The sequence below is a fragment of the Tetrahymena thermophila genome, assembly GCF_000189635.1.
Source record: "Tetrahymena thermophila SB210 genomic scaffold scf_8254654, whole genome shotgun sequence".
Lineage (NCBI taxonomy): Eukaryota > Ciliophora > Oligohymenophorea > Hymenostomatida > Tetrahymenidae > Tetrahymena > Tetrahymena thermophila.
This window is the reverse complement of record NW_002476422.1, coordinates 424,346-444,604: the sequence shown is the minus strand read 5'-3', so window position 1 is coordinate 444,604 and position 20,259 is coordinate 424,346. Positions and strand designations below refer to the sequence as shown.

Genomic DNA, 20,259 nt, shown 5'->3' with positions numbered 1-20,259 from the left:
TTTTAATCATAATCTCAAAAATAATTTGCAACATTTTAGATAAATTTTTAATTGAAATTAAATTTAAATCTTTCTTATTTTTTATTAAGTTCATATTCCAAATGTTTTATTATGATAAATGTTTGCTTAAGTTTTTAGGTTATTTGGCTAATAAATCAAAATAAATAAATTTAAAATACATTTTGTGATTGATTAAATGGTAAAAAATTAAGAATGCTAACATCTTATTATTTTATAATTTGTTGATTTACTTAATAACTATATATTTTAAAGATATTAATTGAATTAATTAATACATAAAAGAGATACACAAATATAAAAAAATAATACTTAAAATAACAGATTTAAAAATGTTTCCTACTTCAAAAGTATATTTATTTTAGCTTCTAAAATCAGAATTATTGCTAATTTCTTTAATTTTCTTTATCAAACAGGATTATGATGACAGCGAAACATAAAGAACATTTAATTTTAGGTAATTGAACTTTGAGATTGCGAAAACAATTTGATATCATTTTGTTAAAAAGAAATAAGAAATTAGAATATAACTAAATTGGTTGGAATAGCTCATTATAAGAATCAGATTATTCTAAAATTTAATATTTGCAACTACTTTTTCAGTAAAAATATTATTTTATTTGGATTATTAAGAAATTTTTAGAGGAAATAACATAGGAACCTCAGGTGCTGAGTAGTTTGGAAAAGACTTAGAGAAATTTCAAAATTTGGAATGTCTAGATTTAAATCTACCGTACGTTAAATTTTATATTAAATTGGTTTTATTTATTTATTTAAAAATAAAAGATAAAATAGTATCAGGGATTAATCATTTATCGACTTATGCACAAGCATCTCTAAAATAAAGAGTTTAAAAGAAGTATATTTAGCTTTTTGGTTAGGGCTTTAATTTATTTACAAAGCTTCTTAATAAATGATTCTCTATACAAAAAAAGGGAAAACAATATTACAGAAGTTGGAATAAAAAAATCAATAGGAGAGATTATTTAATCTGAAAATTTAGTTGGATTTAGTTTATTCTTAGGGTAAATTCATTTATTTTTTATAAATTAATTTACTACTTCTAAATAGAGGTAACGAAATAAAAGATGGAGGTTTGTAGATTATTGCTGAAAATATGAAGCATCTTAATAAAAATATTAAAAATTTTTAACTATCCTTATGGTAGCTAAAATTTTTATTAATATTCATATTTTTAAAAACAAATCAATAAAATGATAGGAGGAATGACCTTACTGATATTGGATTTAGATCATTTTTAGAAAATTTAAACAGCTTACCAAATGTTATACACCTTTATCTTGATTTCTTGTAATTTATATTTAAAATTTTAATACAAAATGGATGGTATTATTCAATAATTATAATACTAAAGGTATCACAATAATGTTACTGATGAAACTGCAATTTTGCTTGGAAAATCACTTGCTAATTTAAAACATTTAAGAGCTTTACAGATTAACATTTAGTAAATTTTTAAAGGATTAATTTTATGATATAATATTATCATCAAAAGAGAAACAGGCATAACAGAAGTAGGCTAATAAGAATTAGCTAAGTTAATATCTTAAATTCGTCAGATTGTGTGTCTAAGATACACCTACACAGTACATTAGTAAATTTAAAATCAATTTAATGTATTTTATTAAAAACATTTGTTTTATTAAATTAGAAAACATAATTAATATAATAGAACCACTAAGCAAACTTTGAAGCTTTTTAAGAAAAAAGCTAGTTGTTTAATTTTTGTTTCAATCAACTCAATCTAGGAACTAGTTTTTTATTGAATAAAAAACTAACAAAAATTTCTAATCTCATTCATAATTTAATAATTTGTCTTATTTGAAATTTTTGTGGAATCTAATTTACCAAATTCAATAGTTAATTTTACTTGTTGGAATAGCAAATAAAATCTAATTTATGATTGTATTCTTTTTCTTATGATTGAGAAGTGTTCTTCAAATTTAGAGCTTGTTTCATCAGGAAATTTAAAAAAAAATGAGATGAAAGAGAAAAAATTATTATTAAAATATAATAAAATTGTTTTGTTAATTTTTATATAAGATAAATCAGATTAGGAAAAGAATTCATCAAAATTGTTAGAGTTTAATTAAAATCTGGTTAAAATGCATATCAGTAAAAAAGAATTTTCTCGATGATATAAAATATTGTAATTACTGTAGTAAAGAAAAATAGAGAAATTATTATTTATGAAAAGAAAATATTCGATTGGAGTTATTAAGTAAATAAATAAATAGGTTAGTAGAAAGGACAACAAACATATGAATTTTAACTCAAATAAAATTTGCTAAAAGAAATATTACAATTTATAAGAATTAAGATATAAAGAAATCTATTTTTTGATAGAATAAACTAAACAAATTTATAATTTTATTGTTGTTATGTTTTTTAAAATATAATTTTCTTATTTCATTTTATTTTATTTAAAAAGTTTATGATAAGAAGAAAGAATTAATTTTGTTTTATATAGATAGATTTATTTATTATTATAGTTGCATTCAAAATAAGTAAATGAATTAATAATTTTCTAAGCTTTTTTTAATCAATCAATTAATTAATTAACTAAATTTTTTTCAATCTAAAACAACTACACATTTTTCTTGTTTCATATTTCCAAAATTTTAATCGTTTACTAAATTTCTTTAAGATTCTTACTTATTGCTAGGTATTTCTCGTGAACTCAATGACGAGGCCAAATATATTGATTAACCTAAATCTACTTACTCATCACTGTTTGATCTTAAAGATTGATTGAGACTCATCTAAGTTGAAACAGATTGGATGGAACTAGATAGCACTTAGTTTTCTTTTTAGTTTTGTTAATTATTATTCATGATTTAGTTATATTGTTGTATATATTGCTACAAGAGTTTAGCCATTTCAATATTTTCTTCCTCATTCTTTTTCTTTTGGCTTTGGCTATATTCAATTATCGCTTAAGCTTTTTGTTGCGAGTAGTATCTGTCTAAAAATAACTCTGTTTCAAAGGAATATGTTAGTTCTTCGCCTAGCTAAAAGTAATTCTTATTTTCTAGCATATTTCTTGCACGATATCTCTTTAACTTTAAGTCATCCAACACCTTTTGAGGTATGTCAATACTTAAAAATCCAATATAGTTTTCATAGCATTTATATTTATTCAATGTTATTTTTTCAGCTTTTACTTTTACAGGTATTTTGAAGTTATCAATTGAAATAAGGCAAATATCTTCCCATGGCATTTTTTTCTTAGCTACATTTGCAAATTATTCAACGATAATAAAGTATCGCGATATTGGTTCAACAAAATCAATCAATCCCTTTCTCAGAGATATTTGGCGGAATGTTTCATAGTCCAGGCCCATTACTTCCAATAATTATTCACTGTAGCCCTAAGCGACCATCACATCTTCCAAATAAGATCCTCTCTTCAAAATATAAGCAAGATATTTATTTTCCTTCCTCTTTTCAGCTAAAACGCTTTTCATCTTTTCCTAAGCTTCCTCCCAAAATGCTTGTTCATTAAATTAACCTGAGTAGGAGCTGTTAGTGGTGGAATTCAGCATTTTAACCTTAAAATCAATTAACTTTTAATACTTTGTGAGCAAGACTGCAATTCCGTGAGCGAATTAATCATTCATGCAATTCAATTTTTCTACTACACCTCTAAAATCAGTCAATCCCTACTGGTATTATCCTATCTGAAGCTCAACAAATTATTAAAATACATTACGTTGCACTGAAACGACTGGTCTAAATTCCGAAAGAGGAGAAAATCTGCTTTCTTTTCCTCTTAATAATTCAAAATCTATAGAAATGTCACCAATTAAGTAAAAATTAGCTCTTTCTAGCACAGGTTTTAACAATTAAATTCCAAACTCAACTACTTTGAGTTGTTCTTGGTTTTTTGTTGCTAAAGAATTATTATTTTAGCTTGTAAAAGAGCTCTAATTAGTACTGCTTTAGCCATTTGAAAGTTAATCAGACACTCCTTCATTATCTTCTTCATCTATGCTATATTATTTATGATATATTTCGAATCCATCTTTAACAGGTAGATTAGGTAATTGAATGGTTGAAGTCAATTGCGATTGAATCACATCAGAGAATTCACTTCTGTTGTCTTGGTAATTCATATGAGTCTCTACATCATTAGTTTGCAACTCTTCTTATTGTTTGTAGTAATAGTTAGATCCATACTACTCTTAATAATTGTTATTGTAATAATTATTTGTTTACTAACCATAAAAATTCTGTTAAAGACAATCATTTTCTTGATTATTTTGAATAAAATAATTATCTTAATTATTAAAATTGTGTACTTCTTAACCGTTAGGTTACTAAAAGTTAATACTGCTAGTGTAAAAATTGTTTGCCTCTGCATAATTTTAAGGTATTTAATTTTAATTATTAAAAAAATCTCCATTTAAATAATGGAAATTGGCACCTGCTTGCTCTAGCTCCATATTTCAAATTATTTTCTATATTTTTAATTCTCTGTAATGAATTGAAGTTATCCTGAATGAATAAATATTTATTTTTTGAAAAGTAATTCTATAAAAACTTCTTTTAGAAACTGATACTTATAATATTATAATGAGTTTTGTTTGCTTTTTTGTTTATTTATTTGTTTCTTTTTTTTTTGCGCTTATTAACAATATTTATTAAAATCAGTTTATCACAATAATTGTTATTATCATTAGTAATGTTTGTTAACAAAAATAATAAATAAATAAAGAAATGATTCATTCAATGATCTCACTAAAAAAAGATAATAAGTGACCAATTTATTAGCTATATAAATTCAAATATGTGGTGACTCCTCTCAATGTTCCGCATTGATTTTTATAATCCAAAATAAGTTTAAAAATAAACATAAAAATAATGCGAAATTTAAAGACTCTATCTTGATTTCATGAATAAAGTAATTCAAATCGAAATGCATATTTTTCTTATTTTTTTCTATTAAATTTCTGCCTCTACTATAGCAAAATTAATTATCTATATCAACAAATGATGATAATTACTCTTAAATAAATAAGCAATAACATATGTAAATCATAATATTTTTCTTTTTAGACAATTATAATAATAATTCCTATTGAATTATAAATTATAATACTCTTCCTTTCGAAAAACTTATAATAATAATAATAATTCCTAGCTAAAAATTAATAATAATTGTTCTTAAATAATAGATGCTCACTATCATTTAAAAATGAAAAACTTACTATCAAAATTATAACCAAAAAATATAGATTTAAATTTTTTAAAATTAATTTTTACTTTGTGAAATAACCATAATTAACCCCTTTTGACCTAATTTAATAACTACCTTTTTTTAAATTAATTTAAAACACCACTCAAAACGCTTATAACTTATCAGATTTTTTAATTTTTATGAATTTTCTTAAAAAGAATGTAATACCTTTAAAAAAAAATATAATTGATGAGCAAACTTAAATCATATTTATAAGAAAATCTCCACTTTTCACCTTATTTTAACAGTTTTCTAAATTAAACACTTAAATAAATGAAAAATTTGGATAGTTTTTTAGATAAATTTTCAAATTTTGACCAGATGTAAATATTTAAAAAGAATCAAGGAATTAATTACATGCTCCATATAATCTTGAATTTATATAATTATAATTGTTAATGGTGAATATTTTAAGAACTATTACATAAAAATTAAAATAAATTATAATTTATTCATTAAAATTCCTAAGAATAAATTTTATCTATTTGATAGGAAGTTTCTTTTAGTAAAAAAAATATATTCAGCTCTAAAAATTTAAAGTGATAAAAAATATTTTATTGAAGCTAATTTGAAAATAACAAACTATAATTTAATACTCTTTTAACATGAATTATGTATGAAATAAATAAATAAATAAAAATTAATCATCTAACAATTTTGCATTTAAAATGAACAATATCACCATCTTAAACTATGTAGTCTTTACCTTCTTTTCTAAATGATTTTTTTAATTTTTCAACTCCGTTGCTGCCGAAACCCTCGAATTCTTTATATGAAAGAACTTCAGCACTAATAAAGCCTTTTTCAAAATCAGTGTGGATCACACTTGCAGCCTAATTAATTATAAATGAATTTTTACAAATTTAAAATAAAATTATGAAATAAGTTACTTTAGGAGCAGTAGAGTTCTTTTTAATAGTCCATGCTCTGACTTCATCAGTTCCAACAGTAAAGAAATGGCACATATTTAAAAGTGAATATCCGTTTAAAATTATATTTTTTAACTGAGAAGTATTTAAAAGTTCTGGCTTATCTTCTATTTCTTTTTCATAAACTCCTGAGTACTAAATGATTTAGCTATCACCTCCTTTTTCCTTGATCCAATCTGCAATAGAAGGAATAAATTTGCAATTTTATTCTAAGTAGTCTTTCTTGCTTAAATTAATTAAATATGTAACAGGTTTAGTTGTAAGAAGCAAAAGCTTATTCAAAACTTCAACATCCTTATCATCCCACTTTTAAAATCTGATCCACTATGAATATAATATAATTTTATTAATATGGTTTTTTATACAAGAGTTTATATTTGATTCTATTAAATGAATTCTATGCTTATTTCTGAATTATTTAATTAAAATAATAATTAATTATTATTTACTCTATGATTTATCAAGTGATCCTTAGCTTTTGTTAAGACTTCTACTTACTATTTCATTTCAGGATTACCTGAACGGGCAGCTTTTGTTGAAATTTAACCTAATTTCTTATCTACAAATTACAAATCCTTCGCAATAAGTTCCTTGCTAATAATATCTAAATCTCTAACAGGATCCATTGAACCTTCTGTATGCAAAATATTCTCTCCTTCAAAAGCTCTAACTACCTAGAGAAATTTAAAATAACCAAATAAGCTACAAGCTATTAAACATAGTAAAATTAATGATATACCTAATAAATTCCATCTACTTCGCTAATGTGAGACAAAAACTCATTACCTAGGCCATGACCTTTTTATAAATATATTTTTTAATTCATATTTTTCATTTTTTTCTTAAAAATTAGCTTTAATTTAAATCCAAAATATTTACCTTCAGAAGCACCTTTTACTAAACCAGCGATGTCTGTAATCTACAAATGGGCTTCAACTTAACTTGCTGGCTTAAAAGCTTTAACTAAGTATTCAAATCTACTATCAGGAACCTTAACAATAGCAGTGTTTGGGTCAATTGTGCAAAAAGGGAAATTTTCTGATGGAACACTTTATTTGCATAGTAAATTAAAAGTCAATGACTTTCCAACATTAGCCATACCTACAATACCCATTTTTAATGTATTTCCAGGGCGTCCAAAATTGATTTATGAAGCTATCTATTTTGCTATAGCTGCTTAATTTGCAGCTGCAGGTTTCTTTTTAGAAAACTATTTGAAAATGGTTTGAGTGAACATTCTAATTCCTTCTATTAAGTAAAATATCTTTTAAATTAATTTTTAATTGCTAACTATTTTAAGTACTTCAATCAATTCTACCATCAATCAATAAATTATATTTTCAGTTTGACATTCAGTATTTAAATATGTCCTCAAAAACAAGACCAACATAAAAATAAATGAACATGAAAAGCAACACTGTTTATTTATTTATACAATTTTTGTAAACTAATTAAAAAATAAATAAATATAAAATGATATTTGATCAAATTATTTTATCTTGAATTCTAATCAAAAATAAAAATGTTTAATTATTAATAATTAAAACACTTAAAATTAATTTAAGAAAGTATTTTATTATTTCCCAATCTAAACATTCATAAAATTTCCAAAATTATAAGCAAAAATTAATTACAATGACCAAGCTAGGTTAATTATATTTTTTATTATATTTAATTAAATGTGTCAGTTTATATAGTTTTTTTAGAATTAAATTTAATAAAAAAATAATTTTTGAAGAGTTAAGAATAGGATTTGCCACAATAAAACAAGCTAACGAAATAAATTTCTAATAATTTATATCTTAAATAAAAAATATTTAAAATTTAAACAGATTTGATAATTTTGATCTATTTGTAAATTACAAAATTTAATTTTTGCCAAAAAAGAAAAAAATAAAGAAGAAATAAATATGGAAATAAATTAAAAAAGCTATTTTAAATTTTTACATATTTTTATGATTTATTTTATTATAATTAAAGATTTTATACAATAATTTTTAGTTAGATTTTCACATAAATTAATACTAAAGTAAATTCTCTTATCTTATTTCTTAAGTAGTTTACATTTCTAATAGCTCTTCTTCTTCACTCTGTGCTCTAAAAAAGAGCAATCTATTGTTTCGACAGAAATTTATTAACAATGCCAGAGCAATAGCATTGAAAATAAATATAATTAATAAAAACCCTGATTATTAGATTTGAATTATAGTAAATAAATGCTATTCACTTTTACCAGTTTATTCAATTTCTATATTAATAGATTTATTACTTTTTTACATTAAAGTTTGTTGTATAGATATAATATCTTTAGTATCAATGAATTTTTATTAATCATTAATTTACTTTCTCAAATTAGATTTGTGTTGATTAAAGATTCTAAAATATATGCCATTTTTATCAAGTTAGTTTAATGTTTAAGGATAAATATTTTCATGAGGATTGTTAATTAATTAATTTACTAACAGTTTAATTAGATTATAAAATTTAACTTAATAAATATAATCCATTTATTATTCTACCTATCCTAATAATCTTTTTTTCAAATCAAAGCATTTTTTTTCATTTAGCTCTATGTAACACAATAATAATGATTTGTTATTATTTTTAAAGCTATCACTTATAAGCTAAGCGTTTTCCTCAAAAAACAATTTTATTAACTATTGGTATTTTATTTCAATGTCTTAATTTATTATATTAGATTTTGTTTTTGATTAATAAGATTTATCTCTACTTATATCTCCATTTTGTTTTGGTATATTAATATCTAAAAGAAAATAAAAGGCACAGAAGATATCTGCTCTTGAGTTAACTCCATTTAAATAACAGCTGTTGAGGTTTTCAAGTTTAAAAAAAGAGCATTCGATTATTTAAATAAAAAAGAATATATATATGAGCTGAGCTAAACAAGATACTCTCATAATTAATTTTGAAAATATAAAAAAAAAATAATAAATTAAATTAAAATATTGATTGATTTTTTTTTGAAATTAGATCTATTAAAACAATATAACTATAATCTGAGTAATCCAAAAGAACATTTTGAATAAACCATGATTTTATAATCTAAAATAAAGTTTAATAACTTAATTACATAAATCAATTATTCATAATAAAAAAACGGAATATTCAGCTAAAAAATGTTCAGATTCCTTTTTTAAACTAACTGTCAAAATAAATAAAATAATTAAAAAAAAGAAATATCATTTAATATATTTAATCTTTCATTTATATAATAAAAAGTTTAAAATAAAAGTTAATTATTCTTAATTAGAAATTTAATAAATACTTCTATATTTAATCCTATTTTAAATTTAATTAATTTTCTTAGCTATTTTCAAAAATACTACTCTATTATTTCAGTCAATATTAAAAAAAATATTTCTTTACAAAATAAATGTAAAAATTAGAAAATTATTAATTTAAACTACAAAATATATCAGCTATTTCTAATAATTTTTACTCAATAAATAAATAATTAAAATAATTATTTTATAAAAAAATAACATCACAAATTATAGAATAGCTCATTTAAAAAAAAATAAAAGAATAATTTATATATTTTAAACTATACAAATCAAATTAAATATCTGTTGAGATGGTTTAACATTTAAAAAAAATTATTGCCCATAGAAAGCATTTAACTAAAATTAATTTTTTAAAATCCATTAATTTAGTATATTTATTATAAACTCAATTATTTGCTTAATTTTAGAAATTAATTTAATAATTAATAGATATTATTTAATACTTAAATATAATAATAGATTTATCTATTTCTATTAATCATAAAAATAAATAAATAAATAAATAAATAAATAAATAAATAAAGTATTTTTATTCATAACTTATATTTTTGCTTTATGATCATTTTTTTAATTTTAATTTTATAAAAATAATTTCTTTTTTAAGTAAGTAAATAAATATATATTTCAACTGCTCTTTCAGAAAAATAAAATATATTACATTTTCTTTGATAAAAAATATAATTAATTTGGCTGGATTTTATGTTTGCATAAATGAATTTTGAAATCTTTGGTAAAGCTAATTGTAAGTTAAAATCTAGACGTATGGAAATATTTAGTATTTTTTAGAATGGAATTACAAAAGAGATTAAAAATAGCTTTTAATTATTTAGAAAAATTATGTATTAAATGTGAATAATTTATTGGCCATAAATTATTTATATAAGTATTTCAATAGATCCTCATATGGTTATTGAAAAGAATTTAATGATATCTTAACAATTTCATTAATTTTGTATGGTTTTACTAATATTAATTATTATTTAATAAATAAACAATGATTTAAATACACTTTTTAATTATTTTAGATTTAGCATCCTTTCAAGTGCCTTACTAATAATTAAGTTAAAAAGTATCAATTTTTGCTGAAAAAAGTTAGATTCCATTTACTTTTGAAAGTTGAAATTTCAATTATTTGCTGAGAATAAGCAAGATAACTCTCTAGTTTTATCTTTTTTTTAATTTTTATGTATAAGCTAGATTTAAAAAAATTGGATAATCCCCAAGGAGGTATAAGCGCTCTTTCTACATGTTAAAGAGATTTTAATGATGAATCTTCAAGAATTTCTGACCAACCTTTGACTGTTTTAATCAAACGCAAAGAAAAAAAAGAGGATAAAACAGAGCTGCTTTAAATTTAATAGTAAAAAAAATAAGGGCTAGTCGATAAAAGCGAAGAGGGATTAAAAGATAAGTAATATTTAAATAATTAACCTAATAGTGAGGATAATAGTATTTCAGCAGACCAAAATAATTACAAGGATGTGATCAATAAATATGTAAATTCTCTAAACAAAGTTTTAAGCAATTAAGAAGAAAATAAAAAGAGCAATCTTATCGTGCCAAGAAAACAAATGTATCAATCTTCACTTCCAGAAGAATCTTAATGCAGCTATTATGATTCAGAAGAAAACTCTTAGATATAAAACAATTATAACAACAGCAACAAGTAGTAAAGTTAATACATGAATAAAAATGAATTAAATGGAAACATGAAAAGCACAAGTTAAGAAAACTCTAATTAATTAAATGGTTAACAAATTCAGTTAAATAATTCTTTTAAGTCCAAAAATTAGTTGACAAAAGCATAGTAACTAAATTTATTACTACAAGGGTCAACTACTAAAGGTAACGAAAAATAGAATTAGATGCTTTAAAGTAGTTAGTGTCAATAAAGCGAATATGCTGAGGGAGATGAGCACTTAGATGAAAATTATTCTTATTACGAAGTTTCTTTTAATCATAATGAGAATAAATAACCTAAACAATCTCAAAGTATATAAAATTAATAAAAAATTAATAATTAAATGTCAGTTTAAACAACGAATCTAAATCAAATGTAAAAGAATTAAACCTGCTAACAAAAGTTCTCAAAAGATAAGTTAGCATCACTAAACTAAAGTATTTAGTAATCTATTTATGCTAAAAGTATAGAAAATAAGAGCTCTTTGAATCCAAAAGCTTTAAACAATAGCTTGATGAACGAAGAAAAGTTATAAGCAGGCTCCATAGCAGAAAAATGTTGCAAAATTTGTCTGGAAGGCGAAAGCACAGAAGAAACAGGTTAACTCCTTTCACCATGTAGATGTAATGGATCTATGTAATATATTCATGAAGAATGCCTTAAAACTTGGTTAGTCTCATAATAAGTAGATATCGATACAGCTGCTTGCGAGCTTTGTAAAATGGAATACAATATGGAAATAATAATAGGGAAAAAATTCTAACTCACTCATGCCTGTTAAGAAGGATAAATTAGTTTTGCTAGTTGCCTTTGTCTATTTATACTTGTAGCTGGTATGCTCTCCATAATTTTTTTATTTGCTTTTAAATGGTAAAACGATATATATTTCTTATTAAACATTAATTAAATTTAACAGAGTACCATCTTTGATTAAAAAATAAACTATTCTGAGTATTCAAATTCACCACATTTTTTTAGATGATTACTTAAAAAATGATTTTTCTCTAATAAAGAATTTAATGTGAAAATATTACTTTGAAATCATAAAAATCATTACTTAGCAATTAACATTGAGAATGTATCATCCATCTATCTTAGTTAATAATAAAACCCTTTTTATTATTAAAATAACCAAAACTCTTTTTGACAAATTACATAAAAATAGCTTATCTCTAATAATAATTAAATTTTATATTTATTTACTAAAAGTAATAAATAATTTTTAGTTTTTATCTTTACAAAATATAATTATTTACAAAATAAATTTTGTTGGAATTTTATTTTAAAATATTTAAATAGAATTAGTACCTACTCATTTTAAAAGTATTTGAAATTGAATTAAAATAAATTTATTTTATTAATAATTTTAGGAATGTACTAAGTGATAGTTCAAGTTCAGATAGTAAAAGTTAAAATGATGGAAATGGGAAAAATAATTAAAAAAACGATAATAGCTCAGATTCATCAAGTGATAATTCTTTTTCATACTAGCTCTCTATTTTAATTGCTTGTGTAGTTATTTTAATAGTCATTTTAGTCCTATTTATTATGTCAATAAAAGAAGCTTTTTTTGTAGATTATATGAAAAAATGGAGGATTTACAATTTTGACAAAGAAACCACTAAAAAGAAAAAGAAAAGTCTTAACCAAAAAGAAAAGTAAAAATTAATTATCCTCTATTTATCTTTCAGTCTATTTAATATTAAATCTTCTAAAAATTACATTTTTAACACTTATCTTTATTAATTCTGAATAAATGATTTATTTTTTTAAGAATTTTAATTTTGTTAAAGAAATAATTTAATATATTAAAATTTTGCTTTTGTAGAAATTTATAGAAAGGAAATTAATAAATTTTAAATCCTCAACTATATTAAATATCATTAATAAAATAGAAAATAATTTTAAGTTATTTTTGTTTATCAAAAATATATTTAAAGTTTTTTCAATTTCAAATAAATAAAAATAATTCTAAGTTATTTGATAAATTAGTAAAAAAAAATTACTTAATTAAATTATTTATTTGCTTTTAATAATTAAATAATTCTAAGAGTTTTTTTAAAATCTATTAAAATAAAATTATTTATTAAATATGAGAAGTATATCATGTTATTTATATTTTTTTGAAAATAATTTATAAATAAAATTAAAATAAATAATTTAATATTTATAATTAAAAGGGCTCAGTTGAATTAGTAAGCAGCTACAAATGCTAGAGTAGGAAATGTTGTTGGTTCTTAAACAATTAATAATTAATCGATATTAAGAAATTAGAGAGGGCACAGGCTCTCTTAGCAATCTCAATAAATAAATAGCTTAAATTAATAAAATGAATAGATTTAAAACTACTCCCATGTTTCTAATATAAATCATAATTAGACCCAAAACTAATCATTTGATTAGTAACGATAATAATAAATTAATATAATTTAAGAATAAATTAACAGGGTATCTGAATAATATTAACAATAGGGAGAAGATAATAGCAATAGATAGAAATTGTATGATTAAACTATTATAAATAATTTAATTAATGATTAGTCTTTAAATGAAAGTTATTTAAATAGCACAGTTTTATAACTAAAAGCTAACTAAAATTTAAATGATAGCTAAACCTATAAAAAATAATACAATGTTATAGATGTCGACAAAGAAAAATAAATGATTAATGAATTAATTGGTGGTCAAGATGAACAAAAAGATGATTACTCTTTAAAATAGTATTCTCAATAAAAATAAGATTTATAAGATTCTAAATATGCAGCAGAGCTTTAGAAAAGTTAAAAAGGAACTTTAAAAATTATTTCGTCAGTTTCAAAAATAAAAAAATCACACAGTAACCTCTCTAAAGTTTAATAAACAGATAAATATACAATAAAACCAAATAATAATAATAATTAAGACGGAACTATTATCAAATCTAGTATTGTGAACTAAGATGATAATTATTAAGCTTCAATTCAAAGGCAATCCATAAATAAGCAAATTATAGGAGACGAGTTAACTTCCTAAGACAATAGTATAGATCCTTCTTAATATATAAATAAAATAAATAAACTACTTAATGATATACCTCGTTAGTTCTAAGATGTAGAAGGAAAATAAGATATAATTTATAACGTTTTGATAACAAAGCCAATAAAAAAATGAATTATTTGTATAAACTAAAGTATAAAATTTAATAAAAATTTAATTAATTATAAATTTAAAATTAATAAATCTTATTATATTATTTTAAAATTTACCATAGCTATACAACTATTTACTATACCAAACATTAAATTTTATAAATTAAATAACTTATATAAACTTAAAAAGTTTTGTATTTTAATTATTCATTAAATTTTAATGTTAGCTTTTAGATGGAATTTATCTACCTATTTTAGAGAGAAGGATTCATCATATGGATAAATTAAGAGTATTTTTTTAATAAATAGAAACATTTTTTAATTTTATGCTAAAAAAATTTGATATAAGCAGAATTGACAATTTAATTTTGGTATTAGAACTTGCTTAAGCTTGGCAATTTAAATAAATTTTTATCATTCAAGTTATTTCTAAACATCACAAAAAAAAAAACAACTAATAAATAAATAAAGAATTAACATAACTTTTTAAATTAAGTTTATAAATCAAAAATTAATGAATTATTTAATAAAATAACTTGCTAAAGCAGGAACCAAAAGAGTTAAAAAGGCATAGAACCTTGCATATACAAGAGGAATGATTCCTAAAAATTTAATTGTATTATCATTTTCATGTTCTTTCATATTATCTATTAAGTTCTTGTATACATCAATTAGATTGTCTAGATATTTTTCTTCTAATTAAATTTCTGTTAGATGGTTTTAGTTTATATCAATTTTGTCTTCTTTCAGATAATAATTTGCATTTCGCTTGATTTCACAGATAGATTTCATTTCAATAATAGATTACCTTTTCATGTCATCTCTTATGGCTTCATTAACATCAAGTTTTTCAGATGTATTATTTCTAAAGTTTTAATTCTTTACTTGATTTAAAGAATTTTCAAATTAACTAAGTCTCTTAAAATCAAATAATTAAATATCATTTTTTTATATTATGCTAGTTATTTCTTCATAAGTGCTCTATCTCAGTAGTAGATAAGTTTACTTAAAGTAAATTAATTTTTATAATATCTTATAGAATTGGTCTTTATTGTATTTTAAAAATTTGTTTATACCTGAAAACTAATTGAAGATAATAACTAAGCTAACTAATACTCTTTGAATGATACTAAATAATATATAGCAGAGAAGAAATTGACTTCCAATAATTTAGTTTTTTTGCCAAATTATACCCTTATAATCTACAATCAATGCTGTAGTGTAGATGATTATTATGATAATATCAAGAGTGTAAATAAAATTTATGTTTAAAAAATACTTTTTTACAAACCCTAAAGTTATCTCTCTCATTTGCCACCATGTTTAGATACTTTAAATGCAGAAAATATTTATTGCAGAAAAATTTTTCTAAATTTTACTATTTTCAGATTAATTGTTTATTTCTAAAAGAGTTGTTTGTGAAGCTATTTGGTCATAGAAATCATCTTCTTTAATGATAATTAGAATATGAACCAACCAATTAATTGTTTTGCTAGCTAAAATTAAAACAAAGAAAGTTATTTTTAAAAGAATGTACATTGTTTTTATATTGTCAAGATCTAAACATAAATAAACAAATAGAGGTATAACAAAAGTTAAGACAAGCAATCCAGCAACCAAAATAACTATATTGGTATAATTTCTTGATTTTGATTTTGATTTAACACTACTAGAAAAATTATAGAGCAATAAATAACCCGAATTCCATACTTTATTCTATAGAATTTTTGCTTACGCATTCACTATTAATTTATTTATTTGCTTAGGAATTAATTTTAAAATCTAGTAACTATCATTAAACTCCATTTAATTTTAAAGAAATGCTGAGAAATTTTGTCTATCTATCAACTCAAAGTAAAGGAGATTAGGAGAGACAATTAATTATTTAAATTCATTTGAATATTAATAATTCATATTTTGAATGCCAGTGTATATTACAAAATAGAAACTAGTAAAAAATATTTCTATAAACCCAACTATAGTAGCATCATACAATATTCCACTTAGTTTTTGATTTAAAATAAATATAGTGCATAAATAGAAAAATCCGCTAACAGAGATAAGAGATAGGCCAAAAAAAAAGAAGGTAAATTTTTCAATCCATTTCACTCTACCAAATATTGCAAACCAAAAATTCAATCCAAAAAACAAGCCAAAAACCATTGTTAGTAATAAAGTCAAAATAACAATAAGAAACTAAGAAGACAGTTTTAAAATAAAGTTCGTATATGTGCTATTTATGAAATTTTTAGTTTCTCCTTAAGTAGTTTATTATTATATAAATTTCTCTAAAGTATGAATTTTTCCATCTAAATTTTATAAAACAGGACTTTTTTTGCTCAGAAATACTTCATATTCCTAACAAAGTTTATTAATAGTTGCATTTATTATTAAATCAGTATATTCTTTGTCCATTAAACACAGGTCAAATCCATAGTTGATTTTAGAAGCTTTTTATCTTAAATTATTCTCAAAGGTGTTATTAATTTAATTAGTTCTACTAATAGAAAAATCTTCTTTTTCCTCCTATGACATATCTATAAAAGTCTAATTTAGTGTATGATCATAATCATAAGCCTTAATATCTTTTTACATTTTGCTGCTAACTAAATAACCAAAAGACATTCTCTATTTTTAAATATTTCTTTACTAACTTTCTTTTTACAGAACTAAATGGGTTTTAATTCCTAAAATGTTTGGTCATATTAAATTTTTATAAAAACTTATATCTTCTTTTACTTAAAAAAATTAAAAAATGATAAATTTAACAAAAGCATTTTAGTTCTAATATTTTTAAATAATTTTAACTTAAAGATAAAAATAATCAAAATGTAATATGACAATTATTCATTTTAGTTAATGAATTAAGTAAGTATTTTATTTATCGTTATTAAAATAATATAAGCTTAAATTAATATTTAAAATAATTAATTATAATTATTTTCATAATGTTTACTACCATCTTATTTTTAATAAATTTAAATTAGTTATTAAATTATTTAAACTTTTTTCTCTAAAAAAATAATTGTTTTAATTATTTTAAATATTGTAAAAAAAACAAGAATCATATTCTACTTAGCGACAAATTTGAAAAAATTATATTCAAAAATTAATCAAGATTAATCAAATTGGATTTGAAATATATTATGTTTTTTATATTTTATATTGTAAAGCATGAGATAAAAATGTTTATATTTAATGTTTTATTTTATTTAGCCCATATATTCTTTAAAATACATACAGATTATTTTTTAATGTTGATAATAACTATAAATAATTTTCTATGTTTTTTAATAAATTAATTATTCTCAGTCACCGCAATCTAAATACTCAAATAGTAAATTTATTTTTAATTTTATCTATGCTGTTTAAGGTTATTAATAATTAATTGATTAAACGTTTCATGATTTCAAAATCAATTTAAATAGGTGAATAATATGACCAATAAGTTAACTACCTTAAATTCTTTATTTTAGATCATGAGTAAAAAGATTGTCTTATTCAATAATAATCTTTTATTTTATCTTTTTCATGAATTATCTAACATTCGAGTTCATCGTAATAAGGAAACCCTACGGTAATAGCATTCAATATTTTTTAGATAGATAGAATAATAAGAAATATACTCACATTAAACGAACATTCAAACTAAATGTACTTTTTCTACACTATTCCTAAAAGTTTATTTTAAATAATTTTTCTTGTTTTAAAAATAAAACTTTTATCTTAAATATGATTTTAAAAAGAATTTATTTATTGTAAATTTCATTTTTAAATTTTTTCTTTAAAAAAAATCAATAATTGTTTGTGAATCAAATATAAAAAATTTTAATTATGATATTTTATATATTAAAAAGAAAGTTTTTAACGAATTTTCTTTCAAAATAAATTAAAAGCAAATAAATCTAAATAATTAATTTAAAAAGAATCAAAATTTAAATGAAAAGCAAAGAAAAGAAAAGTAATTAAAACTATAAAGAAATTTATATTTAATAAAAATCTTTTTATTCGTAGATAACGCACAGCAAGCAGTAGAATAGTTGAATGATCACTACAATAAGCTATTAGTTAACTATAAAAGCATAAATCGAAAATGAAAAAAGTATATAGTCATAAAATTATTTTTTTAATACCGGTATAAGATTCAAAGTATTGCCCATCCTGGCTTTTAACAAGTAACTTGATTATATACTATTCATAAGGCCGATTTTACGCTAATAGAGTTAATTAATATCAAATAATTGCTTAATGGTGACATTTACAAGTATGTTAACAATATTCTATGCAAAAATAAAACATATTTTTGTTTTTAAATTAGTTCAAGAAGAATAGCTGTTGTATATTCATCCATTTAATAGCCTAAATGTATATTGCTAGAAAATTTAAAGCCAATAATAAAAATTATATTGATTTGCAAAAAAAGTCCATAATTAAATCAATTTATGAAATAGATAATGTGTACGAAGATGATGATTAAAAACAAATGCTTATTTTCATGCTTGATTCATTAGGATATTTTATTCATTTATTTTTAAATTTATATTTCTAATTTGTAAAACATTATTCATAAATAAAAAAAGGATTTAATCGCTAGTGAAGGTATCTGGAGAGACTCTAAAAATAATAAAAGTGGTTTGGTTTATAGCAGTTTATTTTGATCGGGCTAATTCATTTAGCTCGTGACATCTAATTTCTGAAAGTAGACTTTAAGCCGAAAATGGAAGATAATTTTATTATGGAGACTCAAATCTATTTAATCGTAGGCAAAAATCAGAAACAAACTGCATTTCGCCCCTAAGTTTTTAACAATTTACTCCAGATAATATGACTCTTCCACACACTTAGATGAAACTTAGGAAACGCATAAGCCTCACCACTTTCCTGTCAAAATTTCTTAAAAAAAAAAATATAAAAAAGATAAAAACTAAATAACATTAAAAAACATTGAAAAAAATTAAATTAATAAAAATATTTAACTGAAAAATTGAAATAAATTAAGAAAAAAAATTAAATTTAAAAAAAATATGAATTAAATTAAAAATAAAAATTAACAGAAAATAAATAAATTAATTAATAAATTAATCAAAAAGGCAAATAAAAATTAATAAAATAAATGAAAAAAATACTAAAAATATAATTAAAAGTAAAGAGACAAATTAACAACTTTTTAAATATCTTGATATAGAAATATATTAATACATTATAATGTTCGAATTTATTTTTGTTTTTCTTTTATAATTAATTCATTCAAAAATATCTTTTGGTATAATTAGAATCGCTTAGCATATAATTTAAGATGATTTTAAAATATATTGATTTATTATATTGTGATTTAAAGAGTATTGCTTTATTAAAATTAGCAATATTTGAAAATTTTCAAAATTAGTATTTTTATTAATTTGCTAAGCTAAATTTAGCATACTTTTTAGCAAAGATTTATTTTTTTTTAACAAATAAAGCTTTTTTGTTAATTTATTTATTTGTAAGTTGAATACTAAGAACTAAGGTTTTAGAAGAAATTGTAAATTTCGACAGTTTTTATTAGGTTAGTTTAATTGAATGACATTTAAATTGTTTTTGATCAAAATTAGACATTAAGATTACTTGAAATTAGTATTAAGCGTATTAATTATAGAGAGTAATCTTAAAAGATAGTATCAGGGTAATATTTAAATTATGATATTTATTGTTAAATAGATGTGGTAGTTAATAGTTAGAGAGTTTTTAAGAAACTGGAATTTATACATAAAGAAGATGAATAACTTTATTTTAACTCTTTTTAAGAGTGTTGATAAAAGTAATTATTATACATCACCTATACCTATTTAAATATAAAGATAAAGAGCTCTTTTTTCACAAATATTCAATTTTATTTTAATATCGCAGTATTTCATTATAGATAATTAATCTTGAGAACTCCATATCATATTTTTATTTT

General features: G+C 21.2%; 5 protein-coding genes across 5 annotated transcripts; 3 read left to right on the top strand and 2 right to left on the bottom strand. All coding sequences in view use genetic code 6, as the record gives it.

Moving 5' to 3' along the window:
- Nucleotides 1-350: 350 nt before the first annotated feature.
- On the top strand, nt 351-1,805 carry TTHERM_00518700 (hypothetical protein; the record flags this gene model as incomplete). The annotated part of the gene is made up of 9 exons (XM_001015283.2): nt 351-368; nt 435-475; nt 528-620; nt 662-751; nt 805-1,182; nt 1,240-1,329; nt 1,394-1,486; nt 1,535-1,633; nt 1,691-1,805. The coding sequence occupies 9 exons, from the start codon at nt 351-353 to the stop codon at nt 1,803-1,805; spliced, it is 1,017 nt and encodes a 338-aa protein (XP_001015283.2).
- An 807-nt stretch (nt 1,806-2,612) lies between these two features.
- Nucleotides 2,613-4,484, bottom strand: TTHERM_00518690 (hypothetical protein; the record flags this gene model as incomplete). Its single annotated transcript, XM_001015282.3, has 1 exon — nt 2,613-4,484. One exon carries the CDS (start codon nt 4,482-4,484, stop codon nt 2,613-2,615), a length of 1,872 nt encoding a protein of 623 aa, XP_001015282.1.
- Nucleotides 4,485-5,922: 1,438 nt separating this feature from the next.
- Nucleotides 5,923-7,444, bottom strand: TTHERM_00518680 (GTP-binding protein YchF; the record flags this gene model as incomplete). The annotated part of the gene is made up of 5 exons (XM_001015281.2): nt 5,923-6,111; nt 6,169-6,531; nt 6,657-6,881; nt 6,947-7,005; nt 7,087-7,444. 5 exons carry the CDS (start codon nt 7,442-7,444, stop codon nt 5,923-5,925), a joined length of 1,194 nt encoding a protein of 397 aa, XP_001015281.2.
- Nucleotides 7,445-10,696: 3,252 nt separating this feature from the next.
- Nucleotides 10,697-14,343, top strand: TTHERM_00518670 (zinc finger protein; the record flags this gene model as incomplete). The annotated part of the gene is made up of 3 exons (XM_001015280.2): nt 10,697-12,063; nt 12,564-12,851; nt 13,374-14,343. The coding sequence occupies 3 exons, from the start codon at nt 10,697-10,699 to the stop codon at nt 14,341-14,343; spliced, it is 2,625 nt and encodes an 874-aa protein (XP_001015280.2).
- Nucleotides 14,344-18,365: 4,022 nt separating this feature from the next.
- On the top strand, nt 18,366-18,979 carry TTHERM_000518669 (hypothetical protein; the record flags this gene model as incomplete). The annotated part of the gene is made up of 3 exons (XM_012797478.1): nt 18,366-18,585; nt 18,640-18,686; nt 18,773-18,979. The coding sequence occupies 3 exons, from the start codon at nt 18,366-18,368 to the stop codon at nt 18,977-18,979; spliced, it is 474 nt and encodes a 157-aa protein (XP_012652932.1).
- Nucleotides 18,980-20,259: the final 1,280 nt, after the last annotated feature.